The sequence below is a fragment of the Empidonax traillii genome, unplaced genomic scaffold, assembly GCF_003031625.1.
Source record: "Empidonax traillii isolate 1590-97213 ecotype Southwest subspecies unplaced genomic scaffold, ASM303162v1 scaffold1445:size164584, whole genome shotgun sequence".
NCBI classification, from domain to species: domain Eukaryota; kingdom Metazoa; phylum Chordata; class Aves; order Passeriformes; family Tyrannidae; genus Empidonax; species Empidonax traillii.
In genome coordinates, this window is record NW_020956638.1 from 61,550 (window position 1) to 84,145 (window position 22,596).

At 41.1% G+C, this 22,596-nt stretch overlaps 1 protein-coding gene across 1 annotated transcript in view; it reads right to left on the reverse strand.

Moving 5' to 3' along the window:
* Positions 1-1,544: 1,544 nt before the first annotated feature.
* LOC114070134 (potassium voltage-gated channel subfamily KQT member 1-like) overlaps positions 1,545-22,596 on the reverse strand; it is a gene marked incomplete at its 5' end in the record, with an annotated part of 70,444 nt that continues 49,392 nt past the window's right edge. The window contains one exon of the mRNA XM_027907374.1: positions 1,545-1,601. Within this exon, the coding sequence (XP_027763175.1) occupies positions 1,545-1,601 (57 nt within the window). The remainder of the gene's footprint in view (positions 1,602-22,596) is intronic.

Below are 22,596 nucleotides of genomic sequence, written 5' to 3' on the forward strand. Positions count from 1 at the left end.
ACCCAGCATGTGGAAATCAATGAGAGCGACCATGATATTGTTTTCCAAGGTGACTTATATGAAAAACTAATGTTTATGCTATGAGAGTTAAAAAGAAAAAAAAAAAAAAAAAAAGGGGGAGAGAAAAGTATGATCCAAGCTACCCAAGTGGCAACTGTGCCAGCACACTGTATCTTCAGATGCACACACTCTCTCGAACTTCTTTGAATAAACCCAGGGTTGTCAGGTTAAGTACCTTAAAAGAAGTTTTTGTTAAAGGAAAAGGAGCAGGTCCTGCAGGATCCAAGAGGATAGCTATGTTTTGGCCAGAGGTTCCAAGTATCAGAAAAGTACATTTTCTCTGCTATGCATGTGTGGCGGCCTCCAGTTTAACCACAACTTTGGCAGCCCTAGCTAACTTATGAGATCATCCCCATATCCCTTGGATATCACAGCTGGGCTCACTGGACAAGAATATAGCGGTAATTCATCTGTTTGACACCAAAAAATTGCCTATATGAATTATTAGCCAAATTGTCCCATGCAACTTGTCCTTCGTGGCTTTGGCATTTTTGGCATATTTCTTTGGCCTATTACATAGTGTATTTTTTTAAGATGTTTCTTACAATTGTCTCTAGAATGATAGCTTATTATTTTCCCTTATTTCCCAAATACAATAGCACCTGATTCAGTTGTACTTTTGGAATGAGACGGGGGGGGGAAAAAAAATAAAAATCTGCTGAAGTAAATTAAAAAATGATACAGCAAGATTATTGCTTCCGTTCATCCATCTAGAACATCCTGAGAGGATGACTAAAGGTCTCGGTAGCCCATTAATTTAAAGTACTGCCAACTTTCTCAGTGCAAACATACACATGAATACAGAAAAGGAAAAAAAAAAAAAAGAAAATAGAAAGGTGAGTGAATCATTTCTTGTAGGCACCTTAAGGTAAGGGTAGGATTTTGTGTTGCTGCAACGTTTCATCTGCTTGGGAGAATCCCATGAGAAACAAACAATGGTGCTGAGGGGAGATGGTGAACTTAGACACAGTTGTATTTTCAGCATATATGGATCAGAAACCAGTAAGGGAAAAACTCTGACTCCTCATCCTTACAGAAGACCCTAAGCTAATGTCAGATCAAATTTATTTAAAGTGTGCAAAAGGTTCTACCCAGGGTACTTTAAAACACAGGGGGGTTGTAGAGGTTGTAGGCATCTACCTGCAGACTTTCTGGCTAAATAAATTATTCTGCATAAATGATCCAGTTTAAAACTTAAAATGCCAGCCAAATGCGATACGACCAACCTAATTTTAAAGTCCATTTGTAATACCTTTGCAATTAATCAACCAGTTTTTAAATTAAGAAAATTAATTTAAGTGTGATTACTGATTTATAAGCACTCTAAGTCAGAGCCAACATGTTTTTATTTTGTTTGCCTGGATTTACACTAGAGGTCAATTAATCCTGATGAGATTAAAGTCTTGGTAATTTTGAGTAACAGCATCCATATGAGATCATGCAGTTTAGCTTTAATGCATTTTAATCCACTTTCATACTTCTGGTTAATTTGCATTAATTTTCTTCAGGGTCCATGTAGGTAAACCTTGCAGCTGAAGCCCCTAACAAAAGGGAAGGAATAAAATGAGACAAAACAGCATCTGCTCTGCATGGAATTGGGCCAGTCCAGTCAAGTTTAAAGACTGAATCGTTTGAGGGGAAGGAGACTGGCAATTTACTAATGACTACAACTTATTAAAAAGGCATGGAAAGCTCCCTAATTACATATTTGGATGCTAAGTAGCCATTCTCAGCTTCACAGACAGCATGACTTTCTCTTCCAGTCTTGTCCCAGACCACACATTAAAGAAAACAGACATCATAAAGGGTCAAGTGTTTTACATGTTAGAAACCAAAATGTTGTAAAAGAGTTAACCAGACTTTCACTGCAGGCTTTAGGCTACTCTCTGGTTTAATTCCTTTTGAAGGCTAAAAAATTTTGGTCATCTTACAGTATATCCATTTATAAATTAAATTACAGTATATCCTGAATCTTTGAAAAGCAACACAATACATTAATCTCAACTAACCTTTTTCTCTGCCCCACCAGGGTAAATGTCACTGGATCAGTTTTAAACATCTGTTACACTGAAAAACTCAGACAAATCCCGCAAAGCTTATGGACGCAAAGTCATACATTGAAAAAATTTGGAAGTGCCAGATTCAGCGCAAAAGTTCTGTGAGGCTCAGCCCAGGGAAATCTATTTGCAATTCCTATTATCCAAATTGCTCAGTGCCTTTATTTGCTGCATAGCATCCAAAGCCAGCCCCAAATATAAAACTGTTCATTACCTGGTGAGTGTTTTGATTTTGTTTGTTTGGTTTTTTTGTTTGTGTTTTTGTTAATAATGTATTAATTGGACATATCCACTCCTAGGCACAAGCAGAGGCCCTCCACAATTTTCCCTGTTTTCCAGGAAAGGATAGTTTTCCAGTACAGATAGTAACACTGTTGTCAGAAATAGAGAATCCATTCAGTGCATTGCTGCTGGTTGCAAAATTTAAAATCAAAAAAATCCCCACCAAGCAAGCCTACGGTGAAAAATCAACAGCTGTCTCTGCAGTGAGCATTTAAATACAATGCATGTGTAAAATCCAAGCAAAATAAAGCTGATCTTGTATTTTTATAATAGCTCTACAGCTGTGTGAGTACTTACTATTCACCTATTTCTTCTGCCAAAACAGCAGTCTGATAACAGATAAGTCTGTAGTTTTTCTTCTGAAAAGTTTTAATCCTCCATGTAAAATTCACATAAAAGTCTTGTTTTGATCTTGGATGGACTAAAGCAGACAGGCAGTACTTTCAAGGGAGAGCGAGACACAAGATTTCTGTGTCTGGTCACTCATATGAGTAGCATCCAAAGCACAACCAATATTTCACCACAGCTGAAAACAGAACGTGTAAGACCCATCTCTTGTAACCTCAGTCAATTGGTGTTTAGCTGAAGTTATCCTTCCAGATTCCCTCCATCATCAGAGGGCAAGGGAACTTCCCAGGAGTGCTTCATCCCACCCATTCTAGCTTAAATGCAGGCTATCCTGCAACCAGCCAAGCTGTATGAAACACAGTCCACACAAGCTGATTTCAGTCAATCAAATTAGGATCTGAAAAGGGCTTGTTGGCTTTTTTTAAAACTACAGTGTAGCGAGGGCCTAAATTGCATATAGTTCAGAAGAGCTCAGCTCTCCTTCCAAAGCAATTCTGTCCCTAAAGAGGATGACACCAACTATTGGGTGCAGCATCATTCACCTTAAAAGTCTCCCCAAAAGTGCTGAGCCAGGCACACTTCAACCTCGAGATAAGGTTGCTAGTGCAATTTGGACCATGGTGGCTGCACCTCATTTCATTTATAGGGAAAAAGGACTGGCAAGGACTTTCTGAGGAAGTGAGTTTCTCCTTGCAATAGGGGTGGCCACATTAAGGGAAAAAAACCAACCAACAAACCCACAGTATTGAGAAAGGATTATTCTACACAGGAACTCTACACAGAAATAATGCTCCTTGAGGATATAACCTCTCCCCTTAACACACACATCTCTAAGGACTCCTGCAACTTCTTCCAGAGACAACTTGAGAACTGGAAAATGAAGAATAGATGGGGCGCTGGCAGGTGGTGTTCCTAACTTGATAGAAAAGTGATCACTGAGTTTTGGAATTTTTCACACAATCCCAGAAAATCCAGATCTTGTCAGGCACACAAGACACTTGACACAGAAGTGGAATAATGAAGTGAGGCTGTGTTCCAGCTCAGTGCCTCTGAGGAGAGGGTGGTCAAATAGAAAACCCAGATCCATTCACATATGGTCAGGCACAATCTGAAGACCACACTCATTTTCTGGAGAGTAAACTTGAACAAAAGCCATGTACTATTAAACCAACAGAGGCATAAACACCAGGTTCTCTTTCAGCTGATACAAGGACAATGAAGAAATAATAATACAACTCAAAAGTGTTGTAGGGAAAGAGGCTAAAGATTATAAAGGTATTTTTATTCTTGGCTGACACTTCTATCAACCCAAGCCAAAAATCACAAGAAAAGAAGAGCTGCTTTCCTTTATCCACATAAAAGGATTCTGTGCTGAGCAGCACTTAAGAAAAATGATCAGATTGTGATTATATAACCCTAGCATGAACTTGGTGACCAGTATAGTCATGTCAAATTAGGATGCATTATTCAAGCAGCAGGGAAGGATGAAAGTGTTTACCATCAGATATAAAAACCCCTGCATTTCCCTTTCTTCTAACCTGTTCTCTTCTTTTCCCTTTGCTGGCTATGTTGGTGGGCTGGCTCCCTTACTATACCAGCTCTTCTTCAAAAACACAGAAATTATCAGTAACAGATGCTGATGGTAATTGAAAAGAAAAGGGAAGACATCCAGTCATTATTTCTCCCATGTGCCTTTATGCTTCCATCTTCCCCCCCCTCCTCAGGAAGCTGCTTTATTTCTTGCTTCTCTTGTCCCCAGACCTCTGCCCATTCTTTCTTCCCAATTCTGATTTTTTGCCAGGGGCCCTTCACCTGACCCCATCCTCACTTTCTCTGTCATCTTGTTTTTAACTTTTTTCATAAAAATACACAGTATTTTGCCCACTGATGTCTAGACCACCATATTTCACTCTTTTTTTTCTTTTTTAAATCAGATTTTAAAAATTGGAACGGGAAATAAATAAAAGAAATAAATGCTGTATGGAACATAAGATGAGGCTGAAGCAGTCATAAACAATGTAAGTTTTCAGATGCAGTTTAACTATTTCTAAGTAGTATAACGCCAAAAAAAAAAAAAAGTTCTTTAGGTATATTTCATGCACATTCTTACTCTCCAAAAACTACCAGCCATATCATGACAGCTAGCAAGTTTAACTTTTTTATCCCCTTTACAACTTTGAAGACCAACCAAAGCCAAATTTAACTCGCCAAGCCTCACAAAACCAGAGCACAAAAGCCAGTCTTGGTATCACTAAACTGACCATCACAGAACTCGTTTACATCCCATATGAATAAAATTTATACAGCTTCTACACTCCATCTGAGGGTCACAGTTGAGAGTTTGGAAAATTCAGTTCAAGATTTTCAATAATATTTAATTCCTCTATCAAGCCAGTTTTGTTCCTTTTCTCAACCTGTCATCAACAATAAAACACAGGAGATCACTTTGCCTTGACACCATGGAATTCCATGTGAACATTCCAACACATATAGAAAGAAAAAAATTCCTTCTCACTCCCTTTTTTTTTTTTTTTTGCAATAAGAACTTGTCAGCAGAAACGGGTTAAGCCTTGGGTAAATAAGTTACTCCAGTAACATGATTGCTTGATTCTAAAAGTGAGATAAAAGACTTTTCATAGCACAGACCAAGTCCTTCTCGATTGCTTGTAAAAGATTCACTGGCTCACCATTACAATATGATACAAGTCATATAAAAACCATGCATTCCCTTTTCAGAAGGTGGGGAACTGGTGACCATCATTACCTGATGGTCTCATTGCCTGAGACCTGAAGCCATAGTCCTGTTAAGAATATTGCAATATAACCTCAGCTTTTCACTGCAAACAATCTTATTTTACCCTTATTTGCTTTTTAGAATAATCCATCCAGAAATCAGAACCACCAAAATCAAAGGCTATTGTTGGGACAAAACAGTATTAATTTTTCCTCTTCATATTCCAGCGTATCCTTCTCACTGGAACGACGGCAGTAGAAAAGCAACTGTTCTTCAACCTAAAAAGAGTCGGCATTCCCAGCTGGAGAGGTAGCCCCTTATCATCCAAGTCTAAAGAAAACTTCACTCATAATCTTACCTTTTCTTCTCTTCTCTCTTCTTCTCTTTTTCTCCTGCCATGCTTTCTTTGGCACCCCCCGACATCCCCCCAGACCGGCAGCTGAGCAGCACCTCACTGATGTATTGCCTGATCACATTAAGCACTTTCACAGGTGGACTTCTGCACATCCAGTATCCAACCCCTGACAGTAACAAATAGGGTATTAATTAACAAGGCGGTGATTAAAGCCTTGGGATTCCGACATCTGTAATAAATGTTCCCAAAATAGCGTCCTTGCGTGGGGGATCTGTAAATCAGGGGGCTCGCAAAACGAGCTCTGCTCTTTCTCAGCTCTTTGCCGTTCTCCGAGTGCTAACGAGGTTAACAAGGCAGAGCTGAAGCATTTGAATAAACCCTTATTTTTTTTCAGAGGACTCAATGAATCACGAGCAGGCCGTTTGCATCGTGTGTTTTGCAGCAATAACGGGACACTGATTAAGCAATTTACCTACCCCTAACGGTGTATGAAAGTCACAGAACATCAGGAGGAACCCAATCGCTTACAGGAGAAATGTTTTTATTTCCTTCACAACATCCAATTTGATCATCTCATTATAGTTTCACCACACTCTGTCTAACTTAGCAATTTGCTTCTAGATCATTTCATTCTTCCTTTTTTTTTTTGCTGTTAAAAACCAGTGACAGGTCACATGGAAATTCCTTCTCCAATAGGCATTCAAAGATGAAGTTGATTAAAATGTCATATGTGTAACAAAAACACTGGCATTCAGTCAAAACCTGACAAATTAGTTATGGCTTGTCTAATCCACATTCAGCTATAAAACATGATTTACCAAATACGCTCACCTAACAAAGGGTATTGGATTTCTTACTGAATTCCCTCTATTTGACACTCTCATAATTTGCTAACATGTATGGATTTAATTTTTTCATTTCCTTCCTGATAGAATTTTTCAACTTGCTAATGTCTACACAAATCCTGGTAATCCTGAAAGCTGCTTGGGCTTTATTTTTCTTTCAAATTATATTTACTCTATTTTTTTTCCCCAGTTTTCTTTGTGTTACATCTGTCTCTGTGCATGAATTTTCCAAGAGCAGGCAAATAATGAAAATGACGTGTTGTTTCAAAGAAAATAATTGAAATAGGCAGAAAACCAAGATTGTAAAAAGATTTTTTTTTTTTTTAATTAAAGTTATTAACATCCTGGTGTGTCTCAAAGTTCCCTGAAGAAATGGTTAAAATAGACTTCTCACCATGGCAATAAAGGTTAAGTTGGCAATGGCCAGGGACAATTGCAGAGGGGCACTTTGGGAACTTTTTCTTCCAGCGTTTCAACTAGGCAAAGACTGCATGAATCCTGGAGTTTTATCCCTGTGGAAGCACAGGGGCCTTTGCATCTGTTGGGACCACTTTGGGATTTGTGTCTCATGCACAATGGAGATGTGAAATTCAGCCTGTGACGTTAATGGGATCAAATGGTGCTGCTTAATCCTGTGGAATAGGCAGAGATCATCTGAACACTCTCTTCAACCTTCGTGGCTCTTGCTAAGGTCTTGACCTTTATCTGACAATGAAGTTTGCTAACCAAAGGCAGCTTGTTTCTCTCTCTCTGTATTATATTAAACTAGATACATATTAGTTTCCCTGTCAGGTGATGTCAGAACCAAGAAGGTGTGACAAGCAAAAAGTGCCTCTTTTACTCAGAAACTCTGGTCTTTTTTAGTGCTACTAATTCTCAAAGGAAAAAAAAAATATCAACCACGCAGCACTATTTTTAAGATAAAGCCTGCCTGAAAACAGAGCTCAGAATTCCTTGCCTGTCATAGGGAGAAGAAAGGGTTTTACAGGTAGCAGATAATGTGTTGTTTATTTGAGAGATACCAACTACTGCCAGTTTCTGAGCTGCTACCTGCACCAGTAAACCCTAATTTGAAAATTAGAAATATAACCTGAGACACCTATGCTTGACAGATCCATCACTCCCAGTTTAGCACACAAAGGCTTGAGACCCAACAGCAAAGAGAGTGGCCAGAAGGAAAGCTGTGTCAGCTCTGCATCCACTTTGACTCGCTCCTCAGCACAAATAAATCAACTGCTTCCCTCTCCCTTGAGCCACATATTCCAAATTATTTCTTTCCTATGCATCTTCTCCCCTTCAATGACAATATTAGTACATTTTTTAACACTTCTGCTCCATTTGGTGCTTCTTTTCAATAATTTCCAATACTTGCCTTTTCTACCACCACTCACTCCTCATTTTACTAGTTGCCTCTGTTGCATTCTGCTCTATCTGAATCAACCCATCCCTGCTACTGCCAGCTCTGCAGATATTTTTTCTCAGAGAACATCCAAAATACACACAGCCCTTTTGCAAATGTTATGCTCTCTTTTCATTTGGGTCTTTTTCTGACATCTAGTTCTCTTTTTTTTTTTTTTTTTTTTTTCTGGGCTGCTATGTCTAATTAATGCAAAATGACTGTCACGTTAAAGAAATTATCCCATCTTAGAATCTGAGCCATTTCAGGACAAAAATGTAATTAAAGGAAGAAAATAACTTGAGGTCCCCAGTAGTCAGAGCAGGCCAAGAGCTTTAAACAGAAACCTCATTTTTGTGCTGTGTGATCTTTGTTCCTCCTTAAACTCCACGGGGCAGTGGATAAAACACAGCATCTCATGACTGGCAGGTCAGAGCATCCTCTCCAAGACTGCTCCACACCCACTGAAGTCAGCTGTCAAGTCACTTCTGAGCAGCAGCCCCACTAACATCTTAGATTTAGGCCACTGTTTTCCAGCTGTGGGTCGTAACCCCACATGGGCCAGGGTCAAGACGGGGTTTGCACGGGGTCACGAAGCGTTGGGAAAAGCTAAAGAAATATTTAAGCTTAAGGGTTTGTGCTCAGGGTTTTTTCCCAGTGGATGGGGAGAAGGGAAGGAGGGGAGCTGCTCACAAACAGATGATCCAAAGAAGCTGATTGTTTCAGAAATCCTGGGGAGAAATATCGGGAATTGCATACTTGAGAGAAATTAAATGGTTCTGTGGCTCGTGTGCTTTGTCTATGAAGTTTTCTTTTATTTTTATTTTTCTTTTTTTTTGTTTTTTTGGAATGTATTAGTTTGAAACTAGCCAGAAGTCTGGAAAGGTTTCAGTAACCTTAGAAGACAGACTAGCAAACAAATACAAGAGACATCAGCATGAGCATCCTAGTAATAGTACCTGGCTTTCATCAGAAGAATTTGAAAGGGTTCTCAACAGTGAGAGCATTTGTACTTCCCCTAGAGTAAAAGGAGGTTTTCATTATCACATTTTACAGAGGAGAACCTGGCTAGGTGACTTGCTCAATGTCACAGAAAACTTCTGTGTCAGAGTTGAAAGCTAAGTCCAAAATCAAATTCTTAATTAAGTTAATGCCCTTGTCACAGGACTACTCTGTGCTCATATCCCCACTCCCAAATGCATTTTCAATCATATGGATATCACCAGCACTATGCAATTAGACTTGTGCAATTACAGGAGCATTGCAACAGACCCCAGGGTCATGAAAGGTGTGAGAAGGATTAATCTAATGACTGAATTTCTTTGATATTACACAAATAATACAGATACAGTCATAGATAGTGATTTGCCAATGCCATTTCATCCCTAAGGGGAATACCTGTAAAATCTTGCCCACACTTGATTATAAAGATCCAATTCAGTGTCTGCTTTTTTTCCTTCAGAAGCAGGATGGGAGTCAAACAAACAGCATCACTACAGATCTTATGGTTCCAACTAAATAGCAGTAGTAGTGAAATTGCTGAAGGTCTTCCCTACGTGGGCCATCCTGCAGCTCCTTTGCTTGCTATTGCAGCTTTCCCAAACCTGAACCAGATAGAAACGTGGGATCTGACAGGGTGTGGGACAATCTCCCAGCAGTGAAGCCAAACGAGGCTGGTAAGCAGGTCCAGCACCACTCAGAGCGAGATGTGCATCAGGGGCCTTGTCCAGGAGAAGACAAAACCTCTTCCACAGCATTTCTGGAAGTCAGTAAACTGCTGTGCCAGCAAGGCTGATCCGCAGGGGATCAGCTCACCACAACCACAACCCCTTGGAGCAGGGACCAACCAGCATCGGGATGATCCTGCATTGATGACATTTCACAAGTCAAGATACTTTCAGCTGATATTTGGCACTGGCTCATTAACTCAGCTGCTGGCACAATCCTGTTTTCTCGTGTAGATAAGAACTTGGCCTCACCCATTACAGACTGATTTGTTAGCTGGGAAAAGATCATTTATTGCTTTCACATCCTTGCTTTAGCTATCCTCAGATAAACTGGCTATGCAATTTAATAGCTGACAGTTTTCTGCTGGCAGAATTTTCTTGATATCTGCATTCTATATTCCTACTTACCTTCCACGCCCCCCCCCCATTTGCTTTAAAACATTTTAAAAGTTAAAACTAGTAGTAATTTTCTCCACGCCGTTTTCTAGTGATGAAATCAATCTTGCAGATATGCCTGCATGTAAGAATAAGCCTATTACAAACCAATAGATCCTTCCACTGTTTTCTCCCTTCACTTTGGGAAGGTTATCTGTTTACAATCATCACCTCTGTTTCTGCAGGGGAAGGTTGGGAAGCCTGAGACTTTCAAAAAAAAATATTCATGCCCATGCTGAGTGGGGTGGAGTAGGAATGGGTACAGACTGGGAACATTTTGATTCCAGAGCTCTTAGAAAACTGCTAATGGGATGATGAAAGCTTGATCTCACAGATCTGTTACACTCCACCAGACTCACTTGCAAGGTTCCTTTGTGTATGGCAATTACTTTGGGTTCCACCAAAATACCCATAAAATTTTCACCTGCTAGAAGCAAAAATCACTTTTCTTTGCCTGGACAAACGCAGTGATAAAGATACTTAAAAATAACTGCCTAGAGACACTCTGGACTCCCTGGTGAGTCTAAGAACTCTTACCCTTGTAGACATGACCCAGGTTGTTTTGAAGATGTGCCCTTCTGGACAAGAGCCTAGGAGCCAGCTGAGATGTCCTAGGGCATCTTAAATGACACTACAAACTGTTGTTTCCATGGTAACAGAATCCCACCTGTATATTTTTTTTTTTTTGATTACAGAATGAAAATTATTATGGCTCTTCATTTCATCATTGTAGGTAGTTGTGTGCATGTACATTTATAAACAAATGGTGTGGCACAGCAGCAGCAGCAGCTTGAATAAAAATAATGGTAAGCCAGGCTCACTTGCCTGGCAGTAGCGGAAGTCACTGGACCTCTTAACTGTTCATTTTCCAAGATCTGGGTTTTTTTAAATTTGAAAGTTTGTTTGGAATGTATAATATCAAGAGCTAGGTGTTTGAAAAAGACTTAATGTGGAGTTTGTAGCTAATTGTTTGTTCTGGAAAGTGCTAGTAACGTATATATATATAGCTATATTTATAATTTGATATGTTTTTATACATACATTACATATATTTAAGTACGGCAGCAGAAACTAATAATGTTAGCTAAATAAAGTACAAAGTTAACTAACATTAACTTTCAGCTAATGCCATTCCTCTCTCCTCTGTGTCTAAGCATGAAATCTCCACAGTTAGTGGATGTGCAGCCAGAGCAAAAGGAGATGCAGAGGGGCAGATCTCTCACTGCCTTCTGAGCTAAAGAATCGACCTGAAGATCACTCCTGATGCTGCCTGACACACCACACAGTAACAACCAGGTGGTTGGAGGGAGCCAAGGGCTGGGGAAAACACACAAGACTTCAGGATTTCTAGATGGAGCAGTGAGTGGAAGTGGTTCGTGTTTTCTTCAGATTTTTAGGCAAAATCATGTTTGGAGAGACACCTTGGCTCAGCACTTCTTTATTTTCCTTCATCTGCAGGGAAAGGGCAGCTCAGCTATCTTCACTGGAGTGTAAACAGGATCTAAGAAGATGAATGGTCAGTTTTCCAGATGGGCTAGTGGTTTTATGTGTTCCCTCACTACCTGATACACCTGCAGGAACTGGACCAAGCAGCAGGACCCTGATGAAATCCTCGCCCCAGTGAAACCAAGGTGATAAGGTGGAAATACCAAAGTTAATCTCCAAATGTTAGAACTACAGAAGGGTTTCCAAACTCCAGTATGCTGTGAAGTACGATTTCATGCAGCTGTAAATGGAAGAAATAACGAGCAGATCTACCACTTATTAGAATGTGGTTGTTTTGTAAGAAAGGTCTGACAGCCTTATTTCTGAAAAGAGCAGAGCTTATACAACTATAAACATGGGGAATAAAAGGTCTCTCCACCTGTTCTAGCCAAAGCCACGTGTTTAAAATGCATTACAATGGGTGTTAGACCCAACCAGTAATTATCTGGATTTAGACAATAAATAAATACTGATAACTTTAATTACAGATCTTTGATAGAACTCAGGAAAGGAACAAAAATACGTCTGGAAATAATTAATGCTCAAAAATTAACAAACAAGAGAAAGACAAACATAAAGAGATCATCTTCAGGTACTACAAGGAGCTAAACTGTGGTTTATTCCTGAGGCAGGATTGAAAACGGTGACAAATCTAAATCAATTTTCCTGGGAATACCAAGTTTTTTGAAGGGTATGGGAAACATACACTGCATAAACATTCCTGAAACCTGATTCCAAAGGGCTCAGTACCAGGTGTGGTGATTTAAAACTGTTCAGTTTCCTCACATCCACAGAATCCTCACAAACATAGGTATGCCCCATATGTTGACAGTGTGATTTCACATAAAAGCACGATCATCCCTGTGCTCCAAGTCCATAAACAAGAGTTATATAAATGGCACCATTTCACGCAATGTTTTTATCTGAAGCAGCTGGCAGCTGGTGCACTTACTCACACCAGCACTTCTGTCAGCAGCTCTAAGCCTTTTCAAATACGAGACTTGCATTACAGAAAATACAACTATTTTAAACCTAAAATTATCTCTGTCTCCTCAGCTGTGTCCTTGGATTGGTCCCAGCAAGTGCCAGCCCTACGTCTTGTACTGTAAAGTGTCCTAATGGGCTTTGTGACAACAGCAGAGCTATCGAGAGGCATTGACCAAGTCAGGTAGTGCTTGTCAACAGTGTGTGTGTCTCTCTCTCAGCTCTGAACGTGGCACTGGTGAGAGACATTCAGTTGACACCTCGCCCCCGCTCACCCACAGAACAGGGGAGCTGGGAGATGTGGGCATGGTTTGTCCACAGTCTAATCTGTACCATCTCTGGCGCTGACAATGCCCAGGGGTCACCAAAGCCCCGGGAAAGTCTGCCCCTGATTTCAGTGGCTCTTCATTTGATCTGTAGTCCCTGATTGTTGAATCCTGATGCTGGGATTGATGAGGATGCCACACGTGAGGGTGGCTCACACACCAACCTGCAGGCAGGGGTCCAGCAGGACCTCAAGTGGGGCTGTGACTGCTTAATAATTTATTATTTCAGATAGACAAAACCCAGATCGTTGCTTTTCCGTTCTTAATTTGAAAACTACAAGGCACTGATGCTTTCCTGACCCCTTGCTTTTCTTCTGACTATATGACCTATGGTTCCAGTTAATTTCTTAGTGGAGACAAGCACAAACGTTGCAGATTGTTGTGATGTTAAAACTGGCTCCACTGTGAATGCTTGAAGTTGCTAACAGAGAATTCTAAGCCAAGTAATAAAATGTTGTTTAATTTGAGTAACCTAAAACTAAGCTCAAAACACAGAGAAGCGAGATTCCTCTCTCTCCTCCATAAAACTGTTCTTTAGTTAATTGTACTATCAAGGCAGATAAAGAGAACATATTTCATTCTTTATGTCTTTACTGCACTATGACTTTTTTTTCTCTTACAGAGGAAACACAAGTGTACCTTCAATACCAGTCAAATACAGCCATGTGGCAGCAGAAGAAACTCTGGTTCGTGTTGCTGTCTCAGCATAACTGTATCTGTTTAAAAATTTCCTGTGGGGCTTGCAGTAGAGTAAGAAATTATTTTTTTCTGTGAAAAACTAATGATAAAAATGAAAACAAAAAGCTTTTTTTTAATTAAAGAAGCAAATTCCTTTTCCAACAGTCAACCTCCCACCTCTCAAATTTGTGGATGATGAAAGCAGAAAAGAGTTTTACCACAGATGTTAGACAAACATCAACAACAGTTAATAAGAAAATATATATATTCTTGTAAAGAAAAAGCAATAAAACACAGAGGAGCTGGTTGTCCATTACAACCATTTCATAAGCTGTTCTTCAGACCTTGTTTGTGTCTTTTTTTCCATGAATGTTAGAAACTTAAAATGGAATGAGGAAGAAAGTGCTGTGAAGTTTCACAGAATTAAAGCAAAAAAGCCCTAGTGACAGCTAAGGCTGTGGAATAATCGTGCAGGTAGTGCCTGGTCTGTCCTGTTTTTGCCAAGTCTCTTAACAGGAGAGTCCCCCAGCACTGGGGAAAGCCTGGAAGTAGGAGTCACACAGAACTTAAAAGCTCCCTTGAATTTTGCTGGTTTTTTCCTTGCATGTCTAAACCTACAGCTGGTGTAAATGACCTCTCCAGGGGGAAGAGCAAGTATCAAAAAAACCGTCGAATTTCTGTGCAGCTTGTTTGACAACGCATCCTGCCAGTTTACCACGTCAACTAATCTTGCTGTGTCTCAGTTCTGCCTTTGAAATACAGAAAGGGTAGTATATATGTTATTATAAATTAACTCCAGAAGTAAAGCCAGGAAAGTAAAGCGTTTCTGTAAGATTTTTGACACTACCATAATCAGGTAGTGGCAAGAGAAGCAGGTGAGACTTTCATAAGTCATCAGGATCCCTGACTGGAAAGGGGCCTTGGGAAGGGGTTTTTCCTCCACAGGCATCACTGCCACTTGCACAGCCCTTTTGGCCTGGCTGCTTTTCTTTGGGGCTTCGCCTTGCTGGGCTGTTGCATCCCTAGTCCTGGCTCTCTTCCACAACAGAAATAGTTGATCATGCAGAATTTGCAAAAAAAAAGTACAGCGTGGTTTAGTCTTCCTGTCTGCCAGGGACAGTGTTTGGCAAGCAGAAAGCTCTGGAGGTGAGGATCTCTGGGTTGGGTGAATACACACACACGTCCAAAGGAGAAGGGGCTTCAGAAAATGTCAGCTCTTGGGAGTAACTTCTGGAAAGATTTCCTGGACTCAGAATCTGTCATGATTAAAACCAGTTGTTCCCTTTCTTATCTTCTGTCAGACTTGAGAAGTGTAATGACAGCTCTTAAAGATCGCGCTCTCCAAGGATTGGGAATGCTCAGAGTGGCACGTGAGCCAAAGAGAGTGAGGGAGATAAAAAAAAAAATGGGGGGTGAAAGTTCCCCTTCTGCATATCCCAGAAATGTGGGCATGCTTTGCTTTGCCTCCCAGCTAACGACACAAAAATGTATCATCCCCGAATGTTTTTGGCTTTGGAGCGAAAACCAAAAAGGCATCTATTGATATTAATATCACAAACATCGCACTGTGCTCTAAAATGAACTTTTTTTTGGCTCATACCAAGAAATGTCAGCTTAGAAAATAAGAGCGCTCTGTTGTGGTAGCCTTTGATTGTCATATGTGTAAATTCATCACATGCACACAAACAAACCTGTTTAGTGGCGGCCTCCAAAACAGGGTCTTATGCAGGACTTTGATTTATAGTCATATTTTTCACAGCGTGACACACATTGTTGGTGAACTGCGGCTGTGATAAAATCGTGGAGGTGTAAAGTTTCACTGGCTGGATGGCAAAGAGCGAGTCAGGGAGAGTGTAATGCGAGTCGAGAGCTGCTCTCCAAATGAATGAACTTGTATTGTGGATCTGGTTACAGCCGGCACACTGCCTTAATCCATCAACAGCAAGTTCACTTACAAACCAGCCTTTGTTTTTAATCCATGAGCCTTTAGGGATTTGCTATAATCAAATGACCAATCAGAGGAACACATAAGAGGAAAAAAAAAAAAAAATTGCTACAGTGAAGTTTACTCTCAGCCACAAACTCTCCCTCAAAACCCCCCCAGGTAATGCAGATAACAGTATAATGCACAGCATTTAAGCTTACAGGCATTTAAAACTCCGCAAGTTGAAAGTTAAGGCAGGGCAAAACAGATCTCGTTACTTTCTGGGAGCGCTTCTCCAAAGCTCGGGGAAGGCTTTGATTTCAAACCATGTGCTGCTCGCAGCACAGACACAGCTTAGCGATGGAAGACAGCCACAGGGACTGTGATTGCTGCAGCTCACTTGGAGCTTTCTCCCGTTCTGGACGAACGAAAAGAATGTCCTGGATCTTGCAATTAAAATGTGTCAAGCTGAAATAACATATGTTCCTTGGCAGAGGCCTGAAATTAAGCCTTGGGGTGTGTCTATGTATACATAAACAAATACTTTTATTTAAAAATGTGTATGTGTGTGTTTTACTCTGTTCATCATAAAGCATAAACGAAGAGCAACCTTTAGGCTACTTTTCCTCGCAGCAGACCAAGCCAAACATCTACCACTGCCCAACAGCCCACATTAGGATGGCAGACACATCCACGAGGATGGAAATGGGGACAGAGTTCCCATTGTTAGTATGATAATATCTCGTTTTTCTACTCCTACACGGTAACTCCGGGCTACCTGGGCCATCCTCCCGAGCTCTGTCCCCTGCAGGCCCCCAGGATGGACCCAGAGGAAGAGGACATGGCTCACTCAGTGCCATATGGCTGAGCTCCCCAACACGTGTGTGTGCCCACAGCGGGGAGGGGGGCACAGGGGTGGCGGGGGGAAGGTGGCAAGACACACACCCCACGCCATTAAAGGAGTGACAGATGGTGATGAAAGTGCCATAAAACCGCAAGCACTGACAGCTCAGGGCCACGGCTGAAGCAGCTGCTGAGGTACCACGTCCTAAATAGCCCCCCTGTCAGGGCACCCCCCTCGCAGCTCCTGTCACAGAAACCGTCACCTCTCACAAATGCTGCCCTGTCCTCCCACAAACCCACCCCACCCTCTGTGTCCTTTGTCTCCCTCTGGCAGGGCATGCCGTGGGGTGAAGGAGAGGACTGCAAGAGGCTAAAGGAGCCCCAAGCCTCCTTTGGAGAATTCCATCAGACCATGCAGTCTCTCTGTACATCTCATTCCCACCAAGTTAAAGAGAGAAGCACTCAGTATTTCCTCCACATCAAAACTCCAGATGACCAGAAATCCGGATGGAAGCTCTCTGCTCTTAGGGAACTCCTTCTTTAAACCCTAAAGAAGGTGAGACACCACAGCCTTTTCTCAGGGAAAGCTGTACTGGAGACCAATGCTCTTGGGAGTTCACCTCAGATGTGGTTTTTTTCAACCTTTTTTCCCTCTTTTTACAGACACACAACTACAGTGCTGCTTGCTGGACCAAACATAGATCTGTGGGAGTATTGCAGGACTCATATCATATCATATCATATCATATCATATCATATCATATCATATCATATCATATCATATCATATCTCATATCATATCACAGTGAGGCTCCCGCATGTGCATGTGTTGGGGGTATTAAGGACTATAAGAGCATCCCAACCCTGATTCATCCTGCATAACTTGAAGCACCTGGGTGCCTAATTTGCTTTGTTTTCAGTGAGGAGAGGATGCAGGACAGTCCTTCCTGTCATCTACAGCCTCAACTGTCTGCAGCAGGTGTCCCTTACTAACCCAGCTTGAGGCCTGTTTAAGACAGTTACATAAAGAGTGCCTGTTTTCCTCTACGCTGTTTTCCTTTATTTCTGTTTTCCTGGGAAAGGAACAAGAGATTCTTCACTTTGGAAATACTGTACAACAAGCAGCACAGTCTGCTGGAAAAATTTAGCTGGGCCACCTGTCATATGAAAAGCTCTCTTCTCACCCAAATAAAAACTTAAAAATGTGCTGATTTCATAAGAAATAGTAAGATATTGCATTTGATTTTTTTTTTCCAGGGAGTTCTTTTTTACCAGTTGTCTTATTTTTTATTCTTTCATTACGTAGTAGGAATAATTTACTAGTGGCATGTCATTAAAATAGTTGAGCAAGTACATTTTAAGGCTTTTTTCTGAAGTAGTCTTTAGTATGTTATGTCAAGGAAAACATCTTGTCTCCTTGACTCATTTGATGTAACAAAAAGGCTTGAGATGTAGATCAAAGTACAGATTTGGGGTGAGGGGAAGCTATCAGATGCTTTCCACTGATACATTTTAATGCACAGTTTTACTTTGCATCACTCCCTGCTTCCTACTCTGCTTCTCCCCTGTGCCGAAACTCTTGAAAAGTCCTTTCACCCTGGTGTGCCCTTCCTTTCCTTAGATTTACCTCATCTGGACTCTGTAGAAATTAGCAGTTTATTCCAGCTTCCCTTTGGAGGGAACTCAGCACAGCGAGCCTGAAGTTATTTTCCATCCCTACCAGAAGCAATTTAGCTGTGGCAAAACCCTGCCCAAGGAACTGTCTTTTTTAGCAGCACCAAAGAGCCCCCACAAACCTCCATGTGGCTGTTCCTTAGAAAGCATCCACTCTTTGGACTTGCTCATCTAAACACACACATGTGTTGTAGGCCAGCCTGGCAAAAGACACACCCATGATCTCCTCACCACTGAGTCTCCTGCAATTTGTTTGGATGTGGCTCCATTCTCTCCTATTTCTGTGTCATCTATGGAGCCACAGATCATGGGCTGAAAACCACTGTTCTGTGGTACTTTGATACTTCTGTCTATACTTAGTTATGGAAGTGTTCTTATTTAGGAAAAAAGATAATCAGGTTGAAAAGTGAAAAATATTCATGATTCTCAGCATCTCTACTCCTGACCTGTGGTGCCAGTGCAAGAGTCTGTTTCCTTGCAAATAAGCATAAGAGGAACGTTTCCAACAGGAACTCTGCACACTTCAACACCGGGAGACTTCGTAGAAAGAAAACTAATTCCCCTCCCCTTTCCCCCACCATTCTGTGATTTTGTGAATCCAGACACCTGGCAGAATAGCACTGAAGACTGATCTAATATCTTAAAAGGTAATGAATGTGTTGCTAGAGCCTTGGACTTACAAATGGATTTACACATTTCCTTTAGAGAGCTGGGATTTTTTTAAAATGAATTAATTTCTCGTGTTAATGAATATTTTTTATTATACCATATTGCATTGTATGCTCATTCACTGACTGAATGTGGATAAATGAGATTAGGAAAAGACAAAAAATATTTGATTTATGGTTAAGTATCATCTCCAAGCCTAGCAGAAAGTTGGTAATTACACAAATCACTGTTTCCTTGTGCATAGAAGACCAAGCTCAGCTTAACAAAGAACCAATATTTTGCTGAGGTGAGACAGTTACAATCAGATAGTGTAGTTTTATTACCTTATTATTGATAAACATGGACTGCCAGAATGTTTAACAGGGATCCAGCCCAGCAGTCCATTGCTCATACAGTCTCTGTCTGTGAGCTTAGGCCCTTAAATGGCTGAACTATTCTTAGCCTTATGTGGTGAATACACAGGAATGTTCATGGGCAGAATATTAAGGACAGAAGATGGCCCTAACAGTGCTTGGCAAAGGGAGATTGGATTTATGGAAAGTTTCCTTTTGATGCTGTTGACTCCTAACTACTGCCTTCTCATGCTGCCCCAACATAAAGAAAAAAAAACTAGTATTAAACTTGCATTCCAGATGAATGACAGGGAATAAAAAGGAAAAGGGATTTCAGTTAAAGCCTGTGGAACTAGATTCAAGGCCAGGATCGGGCCAAGTTTAAAACCAGGCTGGATCTCTTCAGCTGGAAATTCCCTGACTGAGAAACTCTGTAGCTGCTTCCTAAACAGTATCCTTCCTCTTCAGTTGCTTGTTAGGGAAATACAACATACCTGGTCCAAGAGCTATTTGTGGCTGGCACAATTACCACTGGATGCCAAAAAGACAGCCTAGAGCTGCCCATGTTATGTAGGCATCTGACTCGGGGGATGCTCCTTTCAAATGTGCTCAGTGAGGTCAGGAATCCTCCACAAATCTTGCCCTACAGTTGTGCTGGTTTGTTATCACCAAAGCAAGAGAGCAGCTTAGCCAAGCAAAATAAATACACTATTTGAGGGGAAAAAAAGGGGAGGGGGGGGGGGGGAGAAGAGTGATTATTTTTACAGCTATCCTAAAAAACTAATCCAGTGTTACCTTCCAGTGTGATGTCACATGAAAGGAATTATTACAAGCATATATTAATGAATATTGCCTAAAGGCTGTGAGAAGTGACTAAACTGCAGTTGCATATGAATGTATTTTTTGGGGATGGATGGCAGGTATTTATATTTATAGAGCTTTGTGACCACCAGACCGTGTATTTCTAACAAGATCATTTGTTTTCAGGTTGAGAAGGAGCCTCTCTCGAACTTGCTTGTAAACAATGCTTTTTGCAAGCTGGAGATGAAGGATGACTGAACCAGCGAGGGAGACACCTAACCTATCATTTTGCAGCCTTTCTGGGCTGGAAGAGAGCAGCTATTAAAATAGCACCACATAAATAGGGGATACTTTGAGGGCAGAACCTCAGGACTCCCCTCTCAAATCAACCTACCAAGCGAAGACACGTCATGCACAGACAGGGAGAGGGAGGGTAGGCTGCTTTTTTGGCACTTTAGGAACCGGCAACCCCCACTGCTGGGCCGGGTAAGGAAGGGTCTTCATAACCACAGCGCACCGGGGTTTTTGCTTTCCAGCTCTTTAGCCCCAGAGCAGCACGTAGGGTGTTGATTTGGGAGTGACACAGAGGGAGCAGTGCCACCTACTGAAGTAATTATTTTTAGCACTCGAATTTCTTGTCCTAGGCTCTTTCCAGCTAAGGTGGACTAAAGATACTGCAGCACATTAAATAGCTCTTCTTCCTCCCTAATTGTTTTCAGGAACTGAAAATAGCATTGTAAAAACCCCTACAAATCCAACCCCCAGAAGACCCCAAAACAAGCAATAGTCTACCATCAAAATGTATTTTTATAAAGCTACTAATTTGAGAAATGAAACCTTGGCATGAGGGTGTATTTAAGCCTAGACAGACTTTTAAGCTAGATTAGAATTTAGATCTGCTCTGATTCTATTTACACAACAGAAGAAATGCAAAATTATTTTAGTGGGAGCAGGTTCACTCTGTTATTTTCTTCCAGACTAACTTATTTAGTGTTGCATTGATAGCCTTGAACTACAAATCTGAAATTAATTGCTATGGGGACTGGAGATGGATTTAAAAATTTTGACTAAAAAAGCTTTTAATCACTCTCTCTCTCTCTCTTTTTTTTTTTTAATACGAGAAACACAACTCTTTTATGGCAACATGACAAAATCTCCCTTCCCCTGTATCAATGACTGTGAATAATATTACCAGGCTAAAGAACAGCACTTCCTCTTTTCAGCAGGTATGAGAAATACACCAATGTTGTGTTTTCAGATATTGATTAGTGTTGCTACGTGCTGCCAACCAGCTGTGTAAAGTTCGTCACCGGCAGCTACTTATCAGCAAGGAGTGAAGTGGTCCCTACAGTTTCCCTTAACTACTGCACAGATTTAAATAGTTAATGTCTGCAACCCCGGGGGAGAGGCTTGCTCAGAATGCTCCAGGAACACAGTGACATAACAGCCATTCCATGTGCTGCAAACCAAATCTACCAGCAGAATAATTAATTAACAGCCAAAGTCATAAATACCAATAAAACGTGGCAAGCCAAAAGCCATCCCAGGCGTCTTCCACAGAAGATCTGATCAGCTCTGGGTGCTGTTTCTGCTGACCCACCAGTAATTTTATTGCTGCAGAGGCAATGCAGCGTGTCATAGCATGATAGATTTGGTCTTTTCTGACATCCAGCTGCTTACTGTTATCGTTGGCTGTTGCTGAAGTACTGGAGATAATACAGGTGCTCTGTGCTGCTAGAGCTGACTGCTCTAGGGAGAAATCTGGGGCAAGCACGGGTAGAGGATATGCCTGCCTCGGGGAGTGAAAGCAAGCAGTCTGATGGCAAGGAGAAAAATGCCAAATAGGCTTCAAAATTAATTTATTGGGCTCCTCCTAGTTAAACAGAGCAGGCAATGTGCAAACAAAGATCCCTGCTGGCTGATTGGTTGGGTTTTATCTTATTTTTGCTGCTCAGTTGAATGACTCCTGCAGTGAGTGTCGGATCACACTCCCCAAAACTACAAGTAGTAGTCAGTAGGCAGTCGTATGTTTTGCAAGTTTAAAGACAGTTACAAGCTAGGCATGGGTACCAAGGGCCACCTCAATCTACAGGTGGGCAAACTGAGGTGCAGACCAGCTGACCACTGCTTCATTTTCAGTGGAAGCAATTTGTCCAAAGCTGCATGTTAGGTCTGGGAAAGAGCCTTAGTCAGGTCACAGGTGATTCTCAATCTGAGCAGAATGTTTGAATAACCAGCTAGAGCAGACAGGACAGTTCCTGCTAAACACAAACTCAGGGGAGTGGTGTCTGTCTCCGGTATCAAGGAATCAATACAAAACTAATCCTATGTGTCTGTTTTTATAAAAATGCTTGACAAATATAATGGGCAAATAAACAGCTGCCTCTGAGTTATTTACAGTGCTGTTAACCAGCATTTAGGCTTCAAAATTGATCACCAGAGTCAACAAAGGGTTGAACAAACATATCCATGGTGGAGTATTTGTATTTGAGATTAAGTACACATATACAACTGTGAACACATGTGCTCAGCCAAACTATTGAGGCATTTCACCTGAACCAAGGCTGTGCATTAAACTGCATTTTGGTCAAAAAGCAATAAAGTTATTCATGCAACTAACTCATTCTTGTCCTTCCTTACC